This window comes from Cupressus sempervirens, chromosome 6 (genome assembly GCF_028749045.1).
Source record: "Cupressus sempervirens isolate cs-2001-9-10 chromosome 6, ASM2874904v1, whole genome shotgun sequence".
Classification (NCBI taxonomy): domain Eukaryota; kingdom Viridiplantae; phylum Streptophyta; class Pinopsida; order Cupressales; family Cupressaceae; genus Cupressus; species Cupressus sempervirens.
The window spans coordinates 249333234-249351898 of NC_143123.1; the positions used below are offsets into that span (position 1 = coordinate 249333234).

At 34.8% G+C, this 18665-nt stretch overlaps 1 protein-coding gene and 1 long non-coding RNA gene across 2 annotated transcripts in view; both read left to right on the forward strand.

Moving 5' to 3' along the window:
• Window positions 1-18378, forward strand: part of LOC149552177 (Translation elongation factor EF1B/ribosomal protein S6 family protein) — a 34191-nt gene extending 15813 nt beyond the window's left edge. The window contains exon 2 of the mRNA XM_089787682.1: window positions 17750-18378. Within this exon, the coding sequence (XP_089643808.1) occupies window positions 17750-17992 (243 nt within the window). The 3' untranslated portion in view covers window positions 17993-18378. The remainder of the gene's footprint in view (window positions 1-17749) is intronic.
• LOC149552178 (uncharacterized) lies at window positions 9372-10869 on the forward strand. The gene is made up of 2 exons (XR_016352872.1): window positions 9372-10518; window positions 10646-10869. It is a non-coding gene; the product is annotated as an uncharacterized LOC149552178 (long non-coding RNA).
• Window positions 18379-18665: the final 287 nt, after the last annotated feature.

Here is an 18665-nt window from a genome sequence, read left to right on the forward strand (position 1 = left end):
ACTGATTTATAATAAGGAGCAATGGTGGAGGAGATGCAATTGGCAAGAGACGTGTCTTCTGGCTTGGGGAGGTCACATATATATACATAAAGAGCAACTCCAAGACAACCATCAATCATCCAGGGGAATAATAAAAAATTAAAGACAGCAATCTGAGGAAGACATCGAATCAGAACTTAGATATACTCGCAACTGTGTTATTACATCTATTACATTGAACAAGCAGTGGAATTCCATAAGACAAGCAGCAGAAATTCATAAGACCAGCAACCGAGATAGTCCTTGAACAGGGAATCATCTATAGCAGATCAAATTGCAATACTACTTCAGTCACTGTGGTATGACAGAATAATCATATTCTTGATGCATATGTTAGTAGATGTGAATGACATTATATTCCTGCAGACTTTCTCTCTGATATGTCTATATGCTTAGAATAAACATATATAATATAAATATATATATTTATATATCTATACAATTAGCTACATCATATACCTATAGTAATCAACCATGTTAAGGTTGGAGATGAAGTGCAAGGAGGGGAACAGTGAGGTCTCACTAGGTACACCACCTCATTAGATCCTTTAAGGACTGCATGAGGTCAAGGGGGATGGAGATTCTGCTCTTGGGTCCATGGTCTTCCCTTCAAGCCTACATGGGTTAGTAACTTAGTTATTGATGTAAGTAGGAAATGGATCCTCAATCATAAGATAAGAGAAGGATAGTGTGATGGAGGGGAATGGTGTATAGGTTCTGCTAGGTATGTCACCTCGCGAGCATGGTTGCAACCGGATGAGGCCAAGGTGGACAACGTTTCCACCCTTGGGCCTAGGGCCAGAGGTAACTAGGGTACCTCATCATCTCTTACAATCTCACCCTCATTATAGTTTGAGCCCATGTGAATTATGTTCTGTAAGTGTATTTCTTTCTTAACCCTAAAATTGGATTTATTACATGTATTATGATTACATATTTATCTTGTTTGGTCGCAGGTTCCAAAATAAGCTTATTTCATCTTATTCCTAGGTTAGGGATATATCTCTAGACTCTAAGTATAATGTCTTCCTTTTTTCATTTAGATTTTGTGAATTTAGGGCTGATTACAAGGCAGTCTTGGAGAGGGATATTACACTATGCTCTGACATATGTCTTCATCTAATTCCAATTGGACTAGATCACCTTGAGGAGCAACTATCGATGCTACCATGGCTGCCTTTGCCCTCTCCCTTTGTAGTTTTTTCAATTTTGAGGCTGAATGTAGGGCTTACATATCTCTTTTTATTTCTTTAGGGGTCACAGAATAAGCTCCAGCATCATGATGAGTAATGCCTGCAATATGGTATTTGAGGCAGTTTCTCCTCCATGATATATTTTATCATGTTTAACTCAATGAAGTCACCTGGTTTTGGTCCTTGATAGCCATATTTCTAAGCAGTGTCTCTATCTCTAGTTGCTATAGATAAGTGCCTACAAATGGTAGTGGCAGCACTGATCGGGTGGGTCTTCACACTAAACCAGATGTAGAAGCTCTTGCTTTATCATTTTAAATTAATCTACACATTCAGAGTGAAAGCACATGATTATAAGTTTTTAATGAAAAAACCTAAATTAGTTAAATTTTTTTCCTTCAAAAATGATAAAAATGATAAAAATAACATGGCTATGCAGATCTATTTGGGCAAGCTTTTGCTTATATTTCAAAATCATCTTGTCAATTTCATAATGTCTTCAATCATTAAAAAAGCATCTAAATAAAGAAAACTTTTATGAGGCTTCAAATGTTTTTCTCGTCTCTCCCAGATAAACCATCAGCAATCAAGAAGATTATGCTTTTTCGATGAGATATATTGAATCTGCCAAATATAATGCCATTGATGCAAATTTTGAGTCTGATCTATAATATTACATAAGTTGCTGGCATGTAATGTCTCCTTTTTGGCCAATTCAGGAAATAAGCACAATTACATTGCAAACTCAATTGCAAGAGATTAGTTTTCTTATGTTCTTAATCAATACTGTGAATGATACCTCTTATGAGATCAAGGCTATTTCTAAAATGTAATGACAATTAAAAAGGCAAGATGGTGATATTGTTTAAAGCGACAAGGTTGCTGTTTCTGATCTGAGTATGTATTCTTGCAACATTAATGGTGTCGTCTCTGATAAGAAATTAGATGCCTGCAGCTGGATTTGCCAATAAGGCAAGCACACAATCTGAGCAGATCCATAGAGGATGAAATAAAAAAAAAGAAATAATCTGAATGATGTTTGAAGTGATTGTCTGCATTCAATCTATATATCTTCACTATCAAATGGTTGTGTATTTTAGACCACATGACACAGCCTCTCTTTTTCAATAGATCACACCTTTTCAATATAATAACAGATTAACTCATTATCAGTTCTTTATTATTGTTTGTCAATGGAACACATTAATCGGTTAATGATTGATCATAATGCTTACTCCCCAATCATGATCAATCCCTCTATTAAATCGGTATTTATTGTATGGAGACCAAGTCATTCTTCATCTGATAATTATGTATTATCACTGTACTGAGTAAACTATCTGATTTGTATCTCAATGCCTTGTTCTTGATGGATCTCCATAGATGTATTTGTGCCAATGTATTAATTGCCTATGATTGTGACCATTATAGTTTGTGGCATCGACAGTCTGGTCTCCTTGTATAATTGGTGGCGTTTCCCCTATTCCAATAGCTGTCTGACTCTGGACTTCTTTATATCAATATATTTGTGTTGACTGCCACCTTCTGTGTTTTAAGTCGATATTGCTTAAGTGATATCTTCTTCAAATTGATATCTGATATATAATTATTATATTGATTAGCATGATTATTGATTAGTCTTGTAGTCTATGCCATTATATAATGGATACTATTGTGCTGACTTGTCAATGAGTAATCCCAGTCGATTATATCTGTTTAATATCCCCTTGACCCCTGACCTATAATTTTGATTTCCTGAATATGAGATATTTTTGACCTGTTTGTTTTGGCTTCTTTCTTTTTTGTGTTTTAGAGTTTTGAAATGAAAATACAAATGTTTGGAAATAAATAATGAGAGGAAAATGCAAACTACGACTAAACACCCTTTTAACAATTTTCAAACCAAAATTTAAATCATTAAGCATACCAGGTTGCCTGCCAATTGAATTTATACAATTGCCAATGACAATTAATAACAACTACAAACAAGAATTTATAATGCTCAAAATTGCTGATCAACCTTGGGATTCATGCCTAGATTGGCAGGATGCACATAATAATTCCCAATGTCCTTGTGATGACTGCTGAAGTTTTGACCTAGAAATATAGATAAACAACAATAAAAGAACATAAACAATATACAAATGACACAAAACATTTATCCTAGGAAAATCCTTCTAGAATGAAGGGAAAAACCCAACCACACCAACAAAATATCTCTTTTATTGATAATAAACTTCAAGTGTACAATGCCTTTTGCTTGATGTGAAATATATAATAAGTAGGGAGACTCTTCATATTACAACAAAAGGTCTCTTTGAGTCCCTTCACATTTCAACAAATACTACACTTCACATTTCCACATGCATGCCTCTTCACATGATGTATGACATGTCTTTTTACATAATATTAACTTAAATATGATTACAAATATCTTTTTCAGCTGAAGATGATCATAACGGTCATAACAAACATAATTCTATGTTCAATAGTTAGAGATGAAGATCTCTATCACAGCTACAAACTTCAACAATTACAATGTCCCAACACTATGAATGGAGTGGTTGGTTTATGCAAATCAATTCGGCTTGTTGCAGTACTCAATGGCCCAAAACATGACCCTAGCAAACCCTTGGTGTTGAAAGTAGAAGAGAAGTAAAGTCCACACTTCACAATTGGGGGGGTGGGGTGGGATGGGGTGGGGTGAGGTGGGTGAATCAGTTGTGGATAAATGCAATTAATTACAAATTTATAAAACTGATCACCAACTACCAAAATAGCAATGCACAACAACAAGAAACCAAATACCATAACACAATGATCTTTGTTCTTGTGGAAAACCCTTGATCAAAGGGAAAAACCTTGGTGGTGGGGATGATACCCACATAGACAATGGGATACATGTTCAGATTGAAGAGCAGAGAACACCAAAGTAGCTTTAAATCATTTAGGTGATCAGATTAATGGAAATGCTAGTAGTGGTGTAATGACTAGAGCAAGAATGAGAAATGAATTATGCTTGATTTCACTAGTTGAACCTGAGTATAGAACATGCAAGATGAATCATGGGTTAATGCAATGGAAGAAGAGTTAGAATAGATTAACAAGAACAATTGATGGGAATTGGTTTCGAAGCCTAAAGATAAAAATGTAATAGGAACTAAATAGGTATTTAGAAGCAAAATGAATGATCAAGGAGTAGTTTGGAACAAAGCAAGTTTGGTATGTAAAGGTTATTCTGAATAGGAAGGTATTGATTTTGAAGAAATTTTTGCTCCTGTGGGTAGGATAGAAGCAGTTAGTTTTGTTTTTGGCATATGCCATTAGCAAGAACTTCAAAGTGTATTAGATGGGTGACAAATCTGCTTTCTTGAATGGAGAATTGGAAGAGGAAGTATACATTGAGCAACTTGGTGGATTTCTTTTAACAGACTAGGAAGACATGGTATGTAAACTGAAGAAAGCATTGTATGGATTGAAGCAAGCTCTAAGAGCTAGGTATGCGAGGTTAGATAGGTAGTTGGGTTTCAAGAAAGGTAGTGCACACAATAACTTATACTTGAGAATAAATCTTGAAGGTCTTCTAATTATTGAGGTATTTGTTGATGACATTATTTTTGGTGGAAATGATGAAATAAGCAATAAATTTTTTGAGGAAATGGAAGGAGAATTTGAGATGTCTAGGATAGGGGATGGGATATTTTCTTGGCTTACAAATAACTCACTTAAGATGGTATTTTTATATCTCAAACTAAATATCTTAAGGATTTGTTAGTAAAGTTTGGTATGAAAAATTGTAAACTAGTTGGCTTCTATTGTAACTGGATGTAAGTTGACTTCTATTGATAATCCACCTAATACATTTCAGACAAGGTATAAATCTATGATTGGAGGATTACAATATCTAACTCACATGAGACCACTAGCAAATGCAGCTAGTATTGTGGCAAGATATCAAGCAAAACCTAAAAAATCACATATAGCAGCTATAAAGAGGATTTTTAACTTGAAACGAAAATTGGAATATGATCTATAGTATGATAGATTTAATGATTCTATGTTATATGCTTATATTGATGCAAATTGGGAAAAAAACATTGATGACAAGAAAAGCACAAGTGGAGGAGCATTCTTCCTAGGTGGGAGATTGGTTTCATGGCTAAGTAAGAAGCGAGATTGTATATCTCAGTCTATTGTAGAAGCAGAGTATGTGGCCACAACAGATAATTGCACATAGTTGTTCTGGATGAAATAGATGTTGAAGGGCATTGGTATATCCTTTATTGAACCTATTATTATGCATTGTGATAATACAAGTTCTCAACATGTCAAAGAATCCATTTTGACATTCAAAGACCAAAAACATATCTAATTAAATATCATTTTTTAAGAGAAAAAGTTGCAGAGAAGGAAGTAAGACTGAAATATTTGAGCACAAAAGAACAAGTTGTAGACATCTTTACTAAACCTTTTCCTAAAGACACCTTTGAGTATCTCAGGGATATGCTTGCGGTAATGGTGCCGTCTAGTAAAGATTAATTGATGTAGGATTGGATCAGTTCAGTATAAATCAAAGCACATTCATACACTTGGACGTGATGTTTGGTACTGCTCCTAAGGGGGAGTGGTCACTTTGAGCAGAGCTAAATTTGAGAGCTCTTTTGATCATTTTTTGATAACAGTATTTGTTGGCACTTGATTTCTCTTTTGATGCAGATTGGCTTGTTCGCAAGCAACCGATTAGTATCAGAGGTATTGCATATCTTTCTTTAAGGGAGGGATTATCATCACAGGGGGAGAGCTAATTGTTTCAGTTACTTGACATTAATATGGTACCCTTTGCTATTGATGTCGAAGGGGGAGAGATTCATGTGAAAAAATTCTCATAAGGGAAGGTTTGTGTATGGGAAGTTGAAATGTTGTATATGTTGAGGATGTTTAGAAAGGGGGAGAGATAATACTTTTGGATTGTCACTGTATGTTGCCATCAATTCCAAAGGGGAGATTGTTGGCACTTGGGGAGATTGTTGTGGTTGTTAAGGTAGCAAACATGTTGTATTGATGACAAGTTTTGTCATTGATATCAACATATGTTCTGAGGCTGCAATCAAACTCAGATTTTGTGTGTTATAGGTGATTGATCAGTATAGTACGGACATTGATTGAGAATTCTGAATATAGGAGCATGATTTTGTGTTATAGGATGAATATAGAAATTATATCTATAGTTGTAGTATCTTATGTGATAGTTGGATGAGTTAAAGAAGATTTAGTGAGGACTGGTAGAAGATCAGTGAACAGAGAATTATGCTAGAGTTAGTTGCAGTATTTTGGCTATAACTTGATGGCAGGCTGGAATTAATGTTGGTGAGCACTAAAGATGATAGAAGACTCATTGTTGCATGTATGTTCAGAGTTGTGGATCATTTGGTTCATGTTGGAATTGTCATTGACATATAACGTGCAATATGTTTTACTAGCAACTGACTGGACAGTGTATTATTATTGGGAAGAGTTAATTATGTATTGTAGCCTGTGGAATGCTTTATGTAGTGATTGTATAATTATTGCTTAAGGAGTTGTGTATGCCTTAATATGGACCTATGTATTTAATTGTGCATTGGAGAAGTCCTAACATGTCGACCTAATTGCTTTCTTGTAATGGGTGTAAATGGAATTTATTTCCTCATTTGTAATGTCTGGGAATGAGCTTTTTGATGCAAGCCTTGATGCTGGTATCAGAGCATAGCTAAAAGATTGTTGGATGCTTTGACAAGAGGTATGAGTGGAATCTATCGTTCCTAGTGGACTTCAAAGGAACTGTTTTGGCAAGTGAGTTGTAGATCAGTCAGTTCATGTTCATTGGATTTGTTTTCCAAAAGTAAAGGTGGTTAAACCTTTCATCCTTTGAGCAGTGTGCCTTTTGTTCTCATTAGATCCTAACAATGTTGGAACCTTCTAACAATGGTTCAAGGTCTTTTAACATTTACAATTGTACTAAATGCATTGTATTTGACTCCTAAAAGGTTGGCATCCTTTGGCGGGAATATATATATATATATATATATATATATATATATATATATATTAGTACAATATCTAGTGGGTACCATCCCCACTAGGGTTTTCCCCTTTGACCAAGGCTTTTCCTTGAGAAAAAAAAATCATTGTGTTATGGTATTTGGTTTCTTGGTATTGTGCATTGTTAGGCATGTACTTTACTTATTAACACTTGGCAAAAGTACAACCTTCTCTAAATGGTTACAGCCCAACCGATAATGGCTATAGCTAAAATATGGAAGCAAAATCAATATAAATGTGCCCTTTTCACAGTTAATCAATATGCTGATAATACTTCTAAATGATTCTTTGGATCCTCCACCAAAATCTGTAATTGAAAGCCCAAATGCAGTTTCTGATTGAAGCTACTTGTAGCAATATCCTTGGATGATCTTTCACATCTGCAAATGCACAAGTCTGAGAGATTTCGTTGTCAAAGATGGAAAAATTCTCAAAAGCCTTCTTTCTCCTCAAGTTCCAAATCTGTGCATTCAAGAACGACCTTCCCATGAAGTTTCAATAATCTTTTATTTCACCTCCAAAAACTCATCTACAAATTTGGGATCTGTATTTTTTAGAACTTTATTTCAATTACCCTTTTATTATTTCATGAAATTATTATCACATTGGCACCCACTTTATCAATAAGTTCGCGGTGGCTTTATAAAGTCACTTTATTAATATTTGATAAAGTAACTTTATAATTTATATAAATACTCACTCTATAATAAAGTAACTTTAATTTACTTAATAAAGCATAAAGTTAATGTATATTAACTTTAATATGTAAATATTTATTCATTGTCAACTCCTATACATTGAACATTAACAACGAATGTTGAACTTGTGCCTCATTGGCGATGACTAAACATAGCAGTACCTCCTTGAAAATAGGAGGTTAGTTTTGAGCCCTTGAAACACCATAGCTTAACATTTGAACTTTTTGTTGATTTCTAGAAGCTCACCAAGATTTGTTGAACTAGTGCCTTGCTATAAATAGTAAAGGTTGGTCCCTAACATACAAGTGACATACTATAAATAGTGACTGTGCCCAAATAGAACCTGAAGCATTTTTAGAAAGCAAATTTCAAAGCCGATGACACGCCGAGAAGGAAGCCTTAAGAGAATGACACCCAATGTGGCCTGCTGATGAAGCCAAAATGAATTAGAATATTTTTAATGTTTCTTTAATGGTCATCTTAAAATTTATTAGGTAGTTTTTATTTTCGTCTTTATTTCATGATTGTAAAGAAACATAGTCTTTATAAATCTATATATGGAGCTTTCATCTCCTCTATTTAATACAACATCGATTTACCATAACACGGTCTCAATGGGTCGATGGGATTTCATAAAATTTGACATTTTTAAGAAAAATTCAAGTGTCTTTTGATTTGGAGCTCTGTTCAAGAAATTTATATTTTGATATTTCAAAAATAAATCATGGGAGGTATTTTATGATTTTTTTTGGTTCATCTTCAGAGATTTTTGGTTAAAATGGTGAGCCTAGTCTAGGGTTTTGATCGTGTGATTGCTTGGTTTGATTAGAAGTCTGATTTTCAAGGGTTGCATGTACTTGCATGTACCTTTTGTGAGTTGCATGTTGCTTGCATATGTTGTGTACCACACAAAATCTCGTGTTTTGCCGCATGAATATTTCTTTGATGGGTTTTTGTAATTTTTTGATGGGTTTTCTTTAAAAAATTTCCCTTCAAATTATTTTGGCAGGTTTTAATTATTTTATCCTTTGATTTTTATTTATTTTGGGTTTATAAATTTTTCTCAAAAATTAATTGTTTGCTCCTATCAAGGAGGGCTCTTTGGTTTCTAAAAAGATTTTACGGGTTTTCCTTAAAAACAATGTTTTGTATGCTGATCTATTTCTTGGATTTTGTGCCAGATTTCTATTTGGTTTTCCAATTCTATCCACCAAAATTGTTTCTAAATTTTCTAATTCACAAAGTTGTGTGGGATTCCTTTATGGTTTTTTACTTTTTTTTCCTGAAAAAATGATTTGTAATCACAGGTTTGTTTTCCCCTAAAAAATGGTGACCTTTTGTAGTCTGTTTTGGGGCATCATGCTCTTCAACAAAAATTTGGAGGGGTTGCCAATTTTTCTCAAAATTGTGGCAGTTGTTGTTTGTCTCTGGCTATAGGGAGGAACAACTTTGTAACCTAACATAAGATTGGACATTTTGTGATGATTTGTGTAGAGCTTTTTGTAGATTTTGGGAGGGTTAGCAACAGACTCATCTTAGAGGCAGTCTCTTGTCTATTGTTGTAGAGCTTTCTTAATAAGGGGGCGACCTTCTCTATTTTTTCTAAATGAATTGCGGCTACTCTTTGTAACAACCACTTTTTCTGTGTCTTAATTTAACAACTAACATATTCAAAAAAATAGAGTTATTACTTCATTTTCATAGGAAGACAGTTAATTCAGTTACGTTCATATGAATGGGATTTAACACTTACAATTACTTAAACGGAAAACTCATAACTAACTTCAGAAAACACCATCAATAAATTTACTATGGAAATTAAGATCTACATACCATGGAATTCGAAACCGAAATCAATCTAGGGTTGCATCTGCAAACACCCAGGTTAGTCCACAAATACCACTATATCAAAATCAAATGACGATTACCGTTAAATACCACTACATTAGTTAGGGCATCACGTACCGCTGTATTAATTAGAGCATCAATTACCATTGGATCGTTTAGGGCATCAGATACTACTGTATCATTTGGGGCGTCAATACCACTGTATCATTTAGGGCTTTAGATACTACTGTATCATTTAGGGCATCAGATACCACTATATCATTCCTTTCCTTCCGATTGCTTAACTGTGGCAATAACATAAGATTAGATGATATGCTCATAATCATTACTCTTATAAATGAAAGACTAAAATAATAGCCCATTAGATAATCTATCTCTCCCAACTAATTGTAAATAACTGCAATGATGATATAACTCAATTAATCTTACCTTCTTCTTGCATATACTTCATAAAAGTAACAACCTGTTTTCGATAAACAATTGATTTCATAGCTTATCTTTGTTTGTTGTACGTCTGACAACTTGGGGACAGGTGAAACATTGTCAGGGGCTTAACACCCAACCTCAGACCAAAACGTATCTCCACACAATCTCTAACGAGAAAGGCCCTCCCTACCTGGAATGGACAGGGACCATCTTGTCATCCGCTAAGCATCCTGGTATCTAACTACACCACTCGACTTGATAGCAGGAGATTACAATAACATGATTGAGCATGAGCTATTAAATGATATTATTTTAGATTTATTGTATCATATCTGACTTTTGTTTTCTAAGTCATTGCAGACTGCATCTCACCTCTTCACCTTTTTCCATGGCTATACAGCTGGTGAATCCTAGGTGCTCGGATCTTAGAGCAATCGGCTTTGTCTGTTGATTCTCAACTAAAATATATATTTTTCCAACTTATCACAATCTATGATTTGAAAAAGATATTCTTAAAGATTGCATAATTTATTGTTTAATTCTAATCTCCATTGACATAATGATTTATGGATTCATTTTACGATTACTTGGCTTTCATTTGCTATGAATAAATCTACTTAAAAGAGAATCAATTCTGTAATATCAAACAAGATATCAACAAGTTATCATCATGATAAATACTATAGTTTACTGCTGTGAAATTCGATGTTATTGTACCTTTTATACAAGGAAATCAAATTGGAAAATATTGTTTTCGGGTGTTTGGAGCTTCTGAGCAATATGCTTTGTGCATAAATTCTAGAAGGATTCATTTATTAGTAAATTTTATCACAAACTGTGACTTAGAAGAATATGTTCTTGAAACCAATTGAAAATCTTATTAAATTTTGATTTCCAAACAGAATATTTCATTCAGGTTTTATTACACTTAGGAAACCCTTCTTTAAAAGATACTATTCAACACTATTTATTATGATTCTAGAAACCATGAGAGTTAAGAAGAAAGTTCATCATAATTTACAGGGATTACTCAGCTAGTAAAGGAAATATCATGATCACAAGCAAAAGATAAGAGATTTCCTTGCCTAGCTGGCTGCTATTGAAATCAAACATAATAGAATGGTAACTCATGACCTGACAAGGATTTAGAATGCTTTGATGATCTTGAAATCTGCTCGACTCTCTCCAGCTGCTTAGAGATGTCACTTTCAATGTGTACCACCTCCAATTCTTAGCTGGATTACTTGCACGACAAAGGCAAATATAGTTCTATTTTCTCTAAGTTATAAATCATTAATGGCAGGGAACGACAGGGATAAAATTACTGAATACTTGAGATGAATCGGCTATTTAGAAAGTTGGAAATAAACAGCAAAAAGATTTTGGGACTGTGGAAAAAAAAACATATGGAAAATAGTAATGATGTCCGCTCCTCACTGCTTCCATATAAAGGTACAAGCCGTGACTTCTTGGCTTCAACAGGTTAAAAGATTAAATGCAAATTCATATAGCCAAGTGTTTTAAATCAATTGTAAAAGAGAGGGAAAATAAAAGGTTGGAAGAAAGAGTTGGAAAGATTATAATTTGATTATTGCCAATTTATCATGCCAATTGTTAATCGGTTAAAAGCAAATAATATTAAAATGGAAAAATAAAGTTGGAAGATTATAGTTTGAATATTATTATTATTTTATATTTATATATATGTACATGTAAATATATTAATGAGGTGCCATCACTTTATTGAATTATTATAATATAATGGTGCCATTTCATTTTTATATTTATATGCACGTATATAAATATTTATTATAATAATATGATGAAAGATCAATTAAAATCCCTTGAGGTATGTTTTTATGTTTTAACTCAATTATTTTATGTTTCTCAAATTTCTTATATAAATAGCTCATGCAGTTTCATTGATTGTATCATGATGTTCAAGTCGCTAGGTCCTCAACCCATTTGCTCAGTGATGGTGATGCTCTTGTGCCTAATTCTTTTCTGACAATGCTTCCACCCCTTCGACGTGTTTCCTGCAAGAAAATTCTCCACAATTAAATCATATTATCATAACAAGTTATAAATAATCATAATGGCTAGCTGCCTTTTCAGTTCCATGAATTCGTGATAAATAATCAACTAACATGTTATCTTCACATGAAATTATAACAACTAACCATCTTACCATTTCACAAGATTACAACAAATTTAACTGTCAACTGACTTCATGTGAACCTCAACGATTATATTTTAAATTAGGTCAAAATTTGGGATGTAATACTCTTGGTCATTGGCATTCTATAGATCCAACTCTCAGCAGCAAATTTTTTTGAAGAATTTATGACCACAAATCATGTATAGTGTTTTGCATGGTAGTTAGACGATGATCATTAAGGGAGGATATTATAATATTATAACGTTTCTTTTTAATGGTCATCTTAGTCTTTAGTTTATCAAGTAGCTTCTATTTTTGTCTTTAGTTTGGTGCCTTGGTTTTGGGCCCTTATATTTCTACTCTTTTCAATAGAGTGGTTTGCACTGGATTTCCGACTTCTTGGTCTAGGCATCTGATTTAACCCTATTCACAAGTTTGGTCTTGTCTCGGATCCTAAGAATTACAAAACCATTATGATTGGGCACACGTTTGCCAAACTTTATGCCACAACTCTCAATGCTATGTTATCTAGTGAGCTTGACAGGAAAGGATGTAGAGCTAGAGGTTACGTTGGTTTTCGTGCAGACTATCAGACCATGGATCACATTTTCACTTTACGGGCTATTATTGAGGAGGCTAGACATAGATCGGCGGAAGTTTACTGCTCCTTTATTGATTTTCGCAAGGCTTTTGATTCTGTTCCTCGGGTGGCTCTTTTTGAGAGGCTTCGGGTGATTGGGATTTTTGAGATGTTACTACTATTATGAGATTATATGAGACTGTGGTTGGTAGGTTCAAGACCCCAAAGGGATTCTCTGTTCCGATCCATAGTACCGTTGGGGTCAAACAGGGCTGTACTCTCTTCCCTACTTTGTTAGGTTTATATATTGATGAACTTGAGGATTTCCTTTTGAAGTCTTCGCTTCCAAGTGACGGTTGTTATTTACACCAGGTTTTGAACTCCATTCTTCTTTTCGCAAATGATGTGGTTCTTCTTGCTTCTTCTCCAGAGAGTTTACAAAGGCTTCTTGATGGTTTAACTTTCTTTTGTGATCGGCGACAATTTGTGGTTAACCTGGGTAAGACTCGAGTTATGATCTTTAATTGCTTGAAGACTTCTCATCTTCACTTCTTTTTTCAGGGACAAGAGATTGAGATCATTTCCTTATGTGTGTATCTAGGGGTGAGGTTTTCAGGACCTCACTTCAGTATGAGACCGACGATTTAGTCCAAAGTTAGTAAGGGTATGGATTCTCTTGCTATGCTTGAGAAACAATGTTTCAAACACCACTTTCAAGATACGTCGTCCAATTTATCCCTCTTGGACTCCCTTGTTTGGCCAATAGTTCTTATTGCTCTTTGGTTTGGGGTCCATCTCTCCTTAGTTTTGACTGGGCTTCGATTGAGCGGGTTCAGACTTTGCTCTTATGGCGCATCATTAGATGCCACATGTTCACTCCTCATAGTATCATTCTTGCCGAGTTCAGTGCTCATCCTTTCAGTCTTGTTGCCATATTTGATCTGATTTGGTTCCTTCATCGTCTGTGTTGCTTTGTGGATTCAGCTAGTGAACGTGATAGATACTCCTACTTGGCATATTGCTCTTGTGTTGCTACTGCGAGTTCTGATACTTGTTCTCTTTCTCGTTGCTGGTATGCATAGGCATTTTCTCTGTTGAGATCGATTGGGATAGATATTGACTGTCTTCCTCCTTATCAGTTCTCATTGAATGCTTCTGCTCATCTTCTCCCCTCATGACAGGAGTTAAATGAGCATGTCAAACTTGATATTTACAGACAATACATTATCACTACTTGGACTAACCCGCCGAGTGGGTTGCGTCTGAGGATGACCTATGCGGAGCATTTATTGGAGATCTGTGATGGGATTATTATTTGCCCTAGTTACCTATCTCGACAGTGGTCTCATGCCTTGCGTATCTCCCTGGGGTCCTTCAGAGTTGGTTCTCACCGTCTTCGGGCTCAGACAGACCATCAGATTGATAGTGGAGAGCAGATTTGTAAGCTATGTACTTTAGCTGAGGTCGAGATAGAGACTCACTCTATCTTCTGTTGCCCTATCTATTGTGAGATCAAAGGGAGATTTTATTGTCTGTTCTGAGATTGTTTTTCTCTTTCTGACTTCTTCAATTATTGTAACCAGTGGTGTCTCGCACTCTATCTTCAGGAGGGCACTTTGCTCTGTGATAGCACTTTACAATCACTTCTTCTTTCACCGACATACTTCGACTCAAGTCATTACTGCTTTTTTCACACCCTTATCTCCTTTGCATGGTGTGAAAAGGCCATCTAGTTCTTCCAGTTCTTTTGGTCATTTCAGGTTTGTCAAACCCTGTACCGGGTTCTTACATCAGTGACATTCATCTACGAGCTTGCAGAGACATATCAGAGGTCCTATCCAAATGCAGTCACATCCTTCTGTGACTGATTTCTTTTCGCCAAGAAAGGACTCCTAGTCTTTGTCTTGGTCTCTCTCTCTGCGTCTTGTTCTGTCTCTCTTCTTCTTTGCTTTTGTTGTATGTTTTTCTCGGACACCGTTTGGTGCCCCTGCTGTTTTCAGCTTTCTGGTTGTAACCTTTCAGTCCCATAGAGCTTTTGGTGGTCTTTTGTTAGACATTAATATTATTATCTTATCTTATCACAATTGTTTCTTTTAGAATTATTGTTTCGTAAATATATATAAAGAGCTTTCATATCCTCCATTTAATACAACATTGATTTACTATATAAAATGGTCTGCAAATCATGATATTAGCATAGAGAGATCCAAGAGATAGGCCAATCCCTGCAAACACCGACAATAAGGGGTAAAAATGGGCACATGACAATCTGCTCCTTTACGTTTCCCCTTGATTGATCTTTTGTCCTCAGTCAATATCCTTCTTCCATTATCCCATCCAGTTATAGACTTTTTTGCCACATGTCTCATTCAATTATCTATTCAATAACATCATTGACTGTTTGCCAACTTTGGGAGATCACTGACTATTAGATGATGTTACTTGATAGCAAACAGTATAGTATGGATACCTGGTAATATCAATCATACTTTCCAATGATAAATAAAATGACTGATATCATTAAGAGCCAGTGCTTGTAGTCTCATACTTATGCCAATGCTACCTTCTATGACACCTGGAACAAAATCATTGAAGCTCCTCTCTCCACTGCCATATGTGACTAGACAACAATACCACTTCTTCAGTGCTTACTAATTTAAGAGGCATCTCACGACACGGTCATTCAATTTGAACGCACCAAGAAGGGGAAGTTTAATTTTTAAATTTACTTTTTCCTGCCCACAAGGATATCCTGCATCAACTTTCTTCATCTCTCTTTTGATCTCTGTATGATGCCAAAGCTATGCAACTGTCATAATCTCATTATCTTTTTGAAGTTGATCACCAACTTAGTCTTTTTTGGCTAGGAAACCATCTTATTTATACTTGACACTTTCCTCCTTATTCTCCTACCATTATCTATTGAGCGTACTCCTACCTAAATCTACTAACTTCTCTCTACTATGAGTGTTCAAGGACTTCCACTCCTTGTCCACAAGGTATCTTGATGTGCTAGTGGGATTGGTTAAAATGGGGGCACTACATGGTGGCTGCCAGTCTTACATCCCAAATATGATTTTGCAATATGCACCCAATGTGCAGGCCATTTGGTGGAGAAGTTAATACAAAGGAGAAATGCATCAAAAATCTGATATCAAAAGTTTTCAGATGCATGAATCAAAAGTCTTCATCAAAATAACAAGGGATCCTTTTATAGAAATCTTCTGGTTGTATGCCCATTGGCTTTCAGAAAAAACACGCATGTTCGATGAACAGTGCTGCCAAGGAATAACAAAGGATACTTTTATAGAAATCTTCTGGTTGTATGAACTATTATTACAAAGAATTTGCACAATCCGATCATCTTAGTCTCTTTCCTTTGTGATCATCTTCTATTCCATGGGAATTATACATTTTTCATGTCAGCTAATCTGTCCCATCAATCTAACTATTTCAATAGGCTCAATCTTCATTTGGCATGAATAAAACTTGACCTTGATGATAGCAAACTTTGTATTCATGAAGTTTAATAGTGAATTCATAGTTTGCCATGTGATTTATCAATAATTTTTTGAACCACACAATTGTGGTTTTTGATTGCTGTTTTATTAAATTTTTGGACTAAATAATTAGTAGTTTAAATTTTTGACAAAGAACTTTTCTTTAGAATTATCATGACCTGAACATTTTCCAACTGGTATTTTTAACAATATATAAGAATAGGACTATAAACTGTAAACATGCCCATTTGCTTGCTGGTTGCTTCATTGACTTATGCTACTCTTTAGACCACAAGGTGGATGTACTTTTATCAGTTGCGTAATCTTTATGTTGCTAATGTGGAAGATACCTGACTGTCTCTGTTTAAGCACTTCCACTGATTCAAAAGGTTGAGCAGCTAACACTTAAGGTCTTTACAAATACTAGGAAGGTTGCAGTCCTCAAATATGATAAAATTTTTTTGAGGATAGAGAAGACACCAGCAGGAAGATGAACATATTATGATTTGCAACTACAGTTCTTAAGATGAAAACTGTACAAGAGTGCTCAAGGAATTTGGAGGTTGATCATACAGCCTTAATTTATTGCAACTGTGTATGACGAGTCAATATATTGAGATTACATGAGAATTATTTCCCATATAAAGAAGATGGTAATGGGTGTTAGCTTGATCTTGTCAACTAAGGATTATAAACCTCATAGTATATTTCTGGTGCCTTTTGGTTACCTTTGTATGTTTCTCTAGCTTGTTTTCCTTATCCACAGTTATCAGTTTGACATCCAGTGTGCACATTACATTTTCAATTTTTGGGAAGCATTTGAATAGGTTTTGACTCGAGTCAAGATAGTGTTCCAAAAAATTTCACCTCTATTCTGTTTGGTGAAAAGCTCTTGCATCTTAAATCAGCACGATGAAAGATGCAATATACTCAATAGATTGAGGGTACATACAACTTCTCATTTCTGGGAGTATCTCTCCCCTTTAAGATTATAGGTGTTGTCTATAAAAGTGCCTTCCAGGGTAGAAGTTTCCCATATAGTGGAAAAAGCATGTGTCTAGTGATGATGATATCTGAAATTTTATTTTTCAGTATTTAATGCAAAAGTTTTGTTTTCTGATGTCGAATTATATTCATTTTTAAGTATATTCAGGTAATCTTACTTCTCAAGTGTTAAGCTAAAGTCCTGCAGTGCACCACCTGATAATTCTTACTAATATGCTCAGATGATTGTTGCTGGTGGTGGCATTGGTGTTGAAGTATTCAATCGGGGCTTGATTCCGCTGGCATATAGTATAAAGAAAAGAGTAGCGTTGACTGGTGAGTTAGACACATTCTGGGATGGGGTCTACCTCTTGTTCACATACTTTGGAAAGCCAGACAAAGTTGAAGAGCTTGAAATAACAATTCAAAGAGATGATGATGTAATTCGTTCATCAATTTTTAAGGTCAGAGAAAGAAAATTGTGATATTTTGTTTTATTTGTCTCTGCACCTTCTACCTTGGTGCTATGTTGCCATAGCAGTTGTGGTATTCTTGATAGCAAGAGGGATCAAAATCCCTTGGTTTATTACAGCTGGAAGAAGGGCCATATCATCTCATATATAGACCTTTGTATAAGTGTGCTGTTCTCCATGCAGTCATAATGCAGTTGCATTCTAATTCTGGCTTGGAATTTGTTTGGCATGTAAGTTTCCTAGCAGGATCCCTTATTTTGTCATGGGCAATGGTATAGGTCTGTCCTGTGAAAGCTTAATACATGGCATGATGCTGTTATGCTATAATTCTTTGATATTGAAATCTCTCTTTTGCTTTAGAAGTAAACAAAAAATAATAATTTTTCTTTTTCTATTTATATTTGTTTTGAATACTTTTTATTTGGCAATTTTGCTTCTTCTCTCTTCATGATTATTATTGAGTCAGAAATTATGGCTGGCTGTTATCCTATTTGATTATTGTTTATTATAGTTTCTTACTTAACAAGCATAGAAATTTTACTTTTATTTTATGATATTGTCCACACTTTAATGGAATGTGACCAAGTCCCTAGCTTGATTTATAGTAAGATGTGATGTGATGTCTTTTAGAATATTATAATGTTTCTTTAATGATCATTTTAGTCGTTAGTTTATTAGGTAGTTT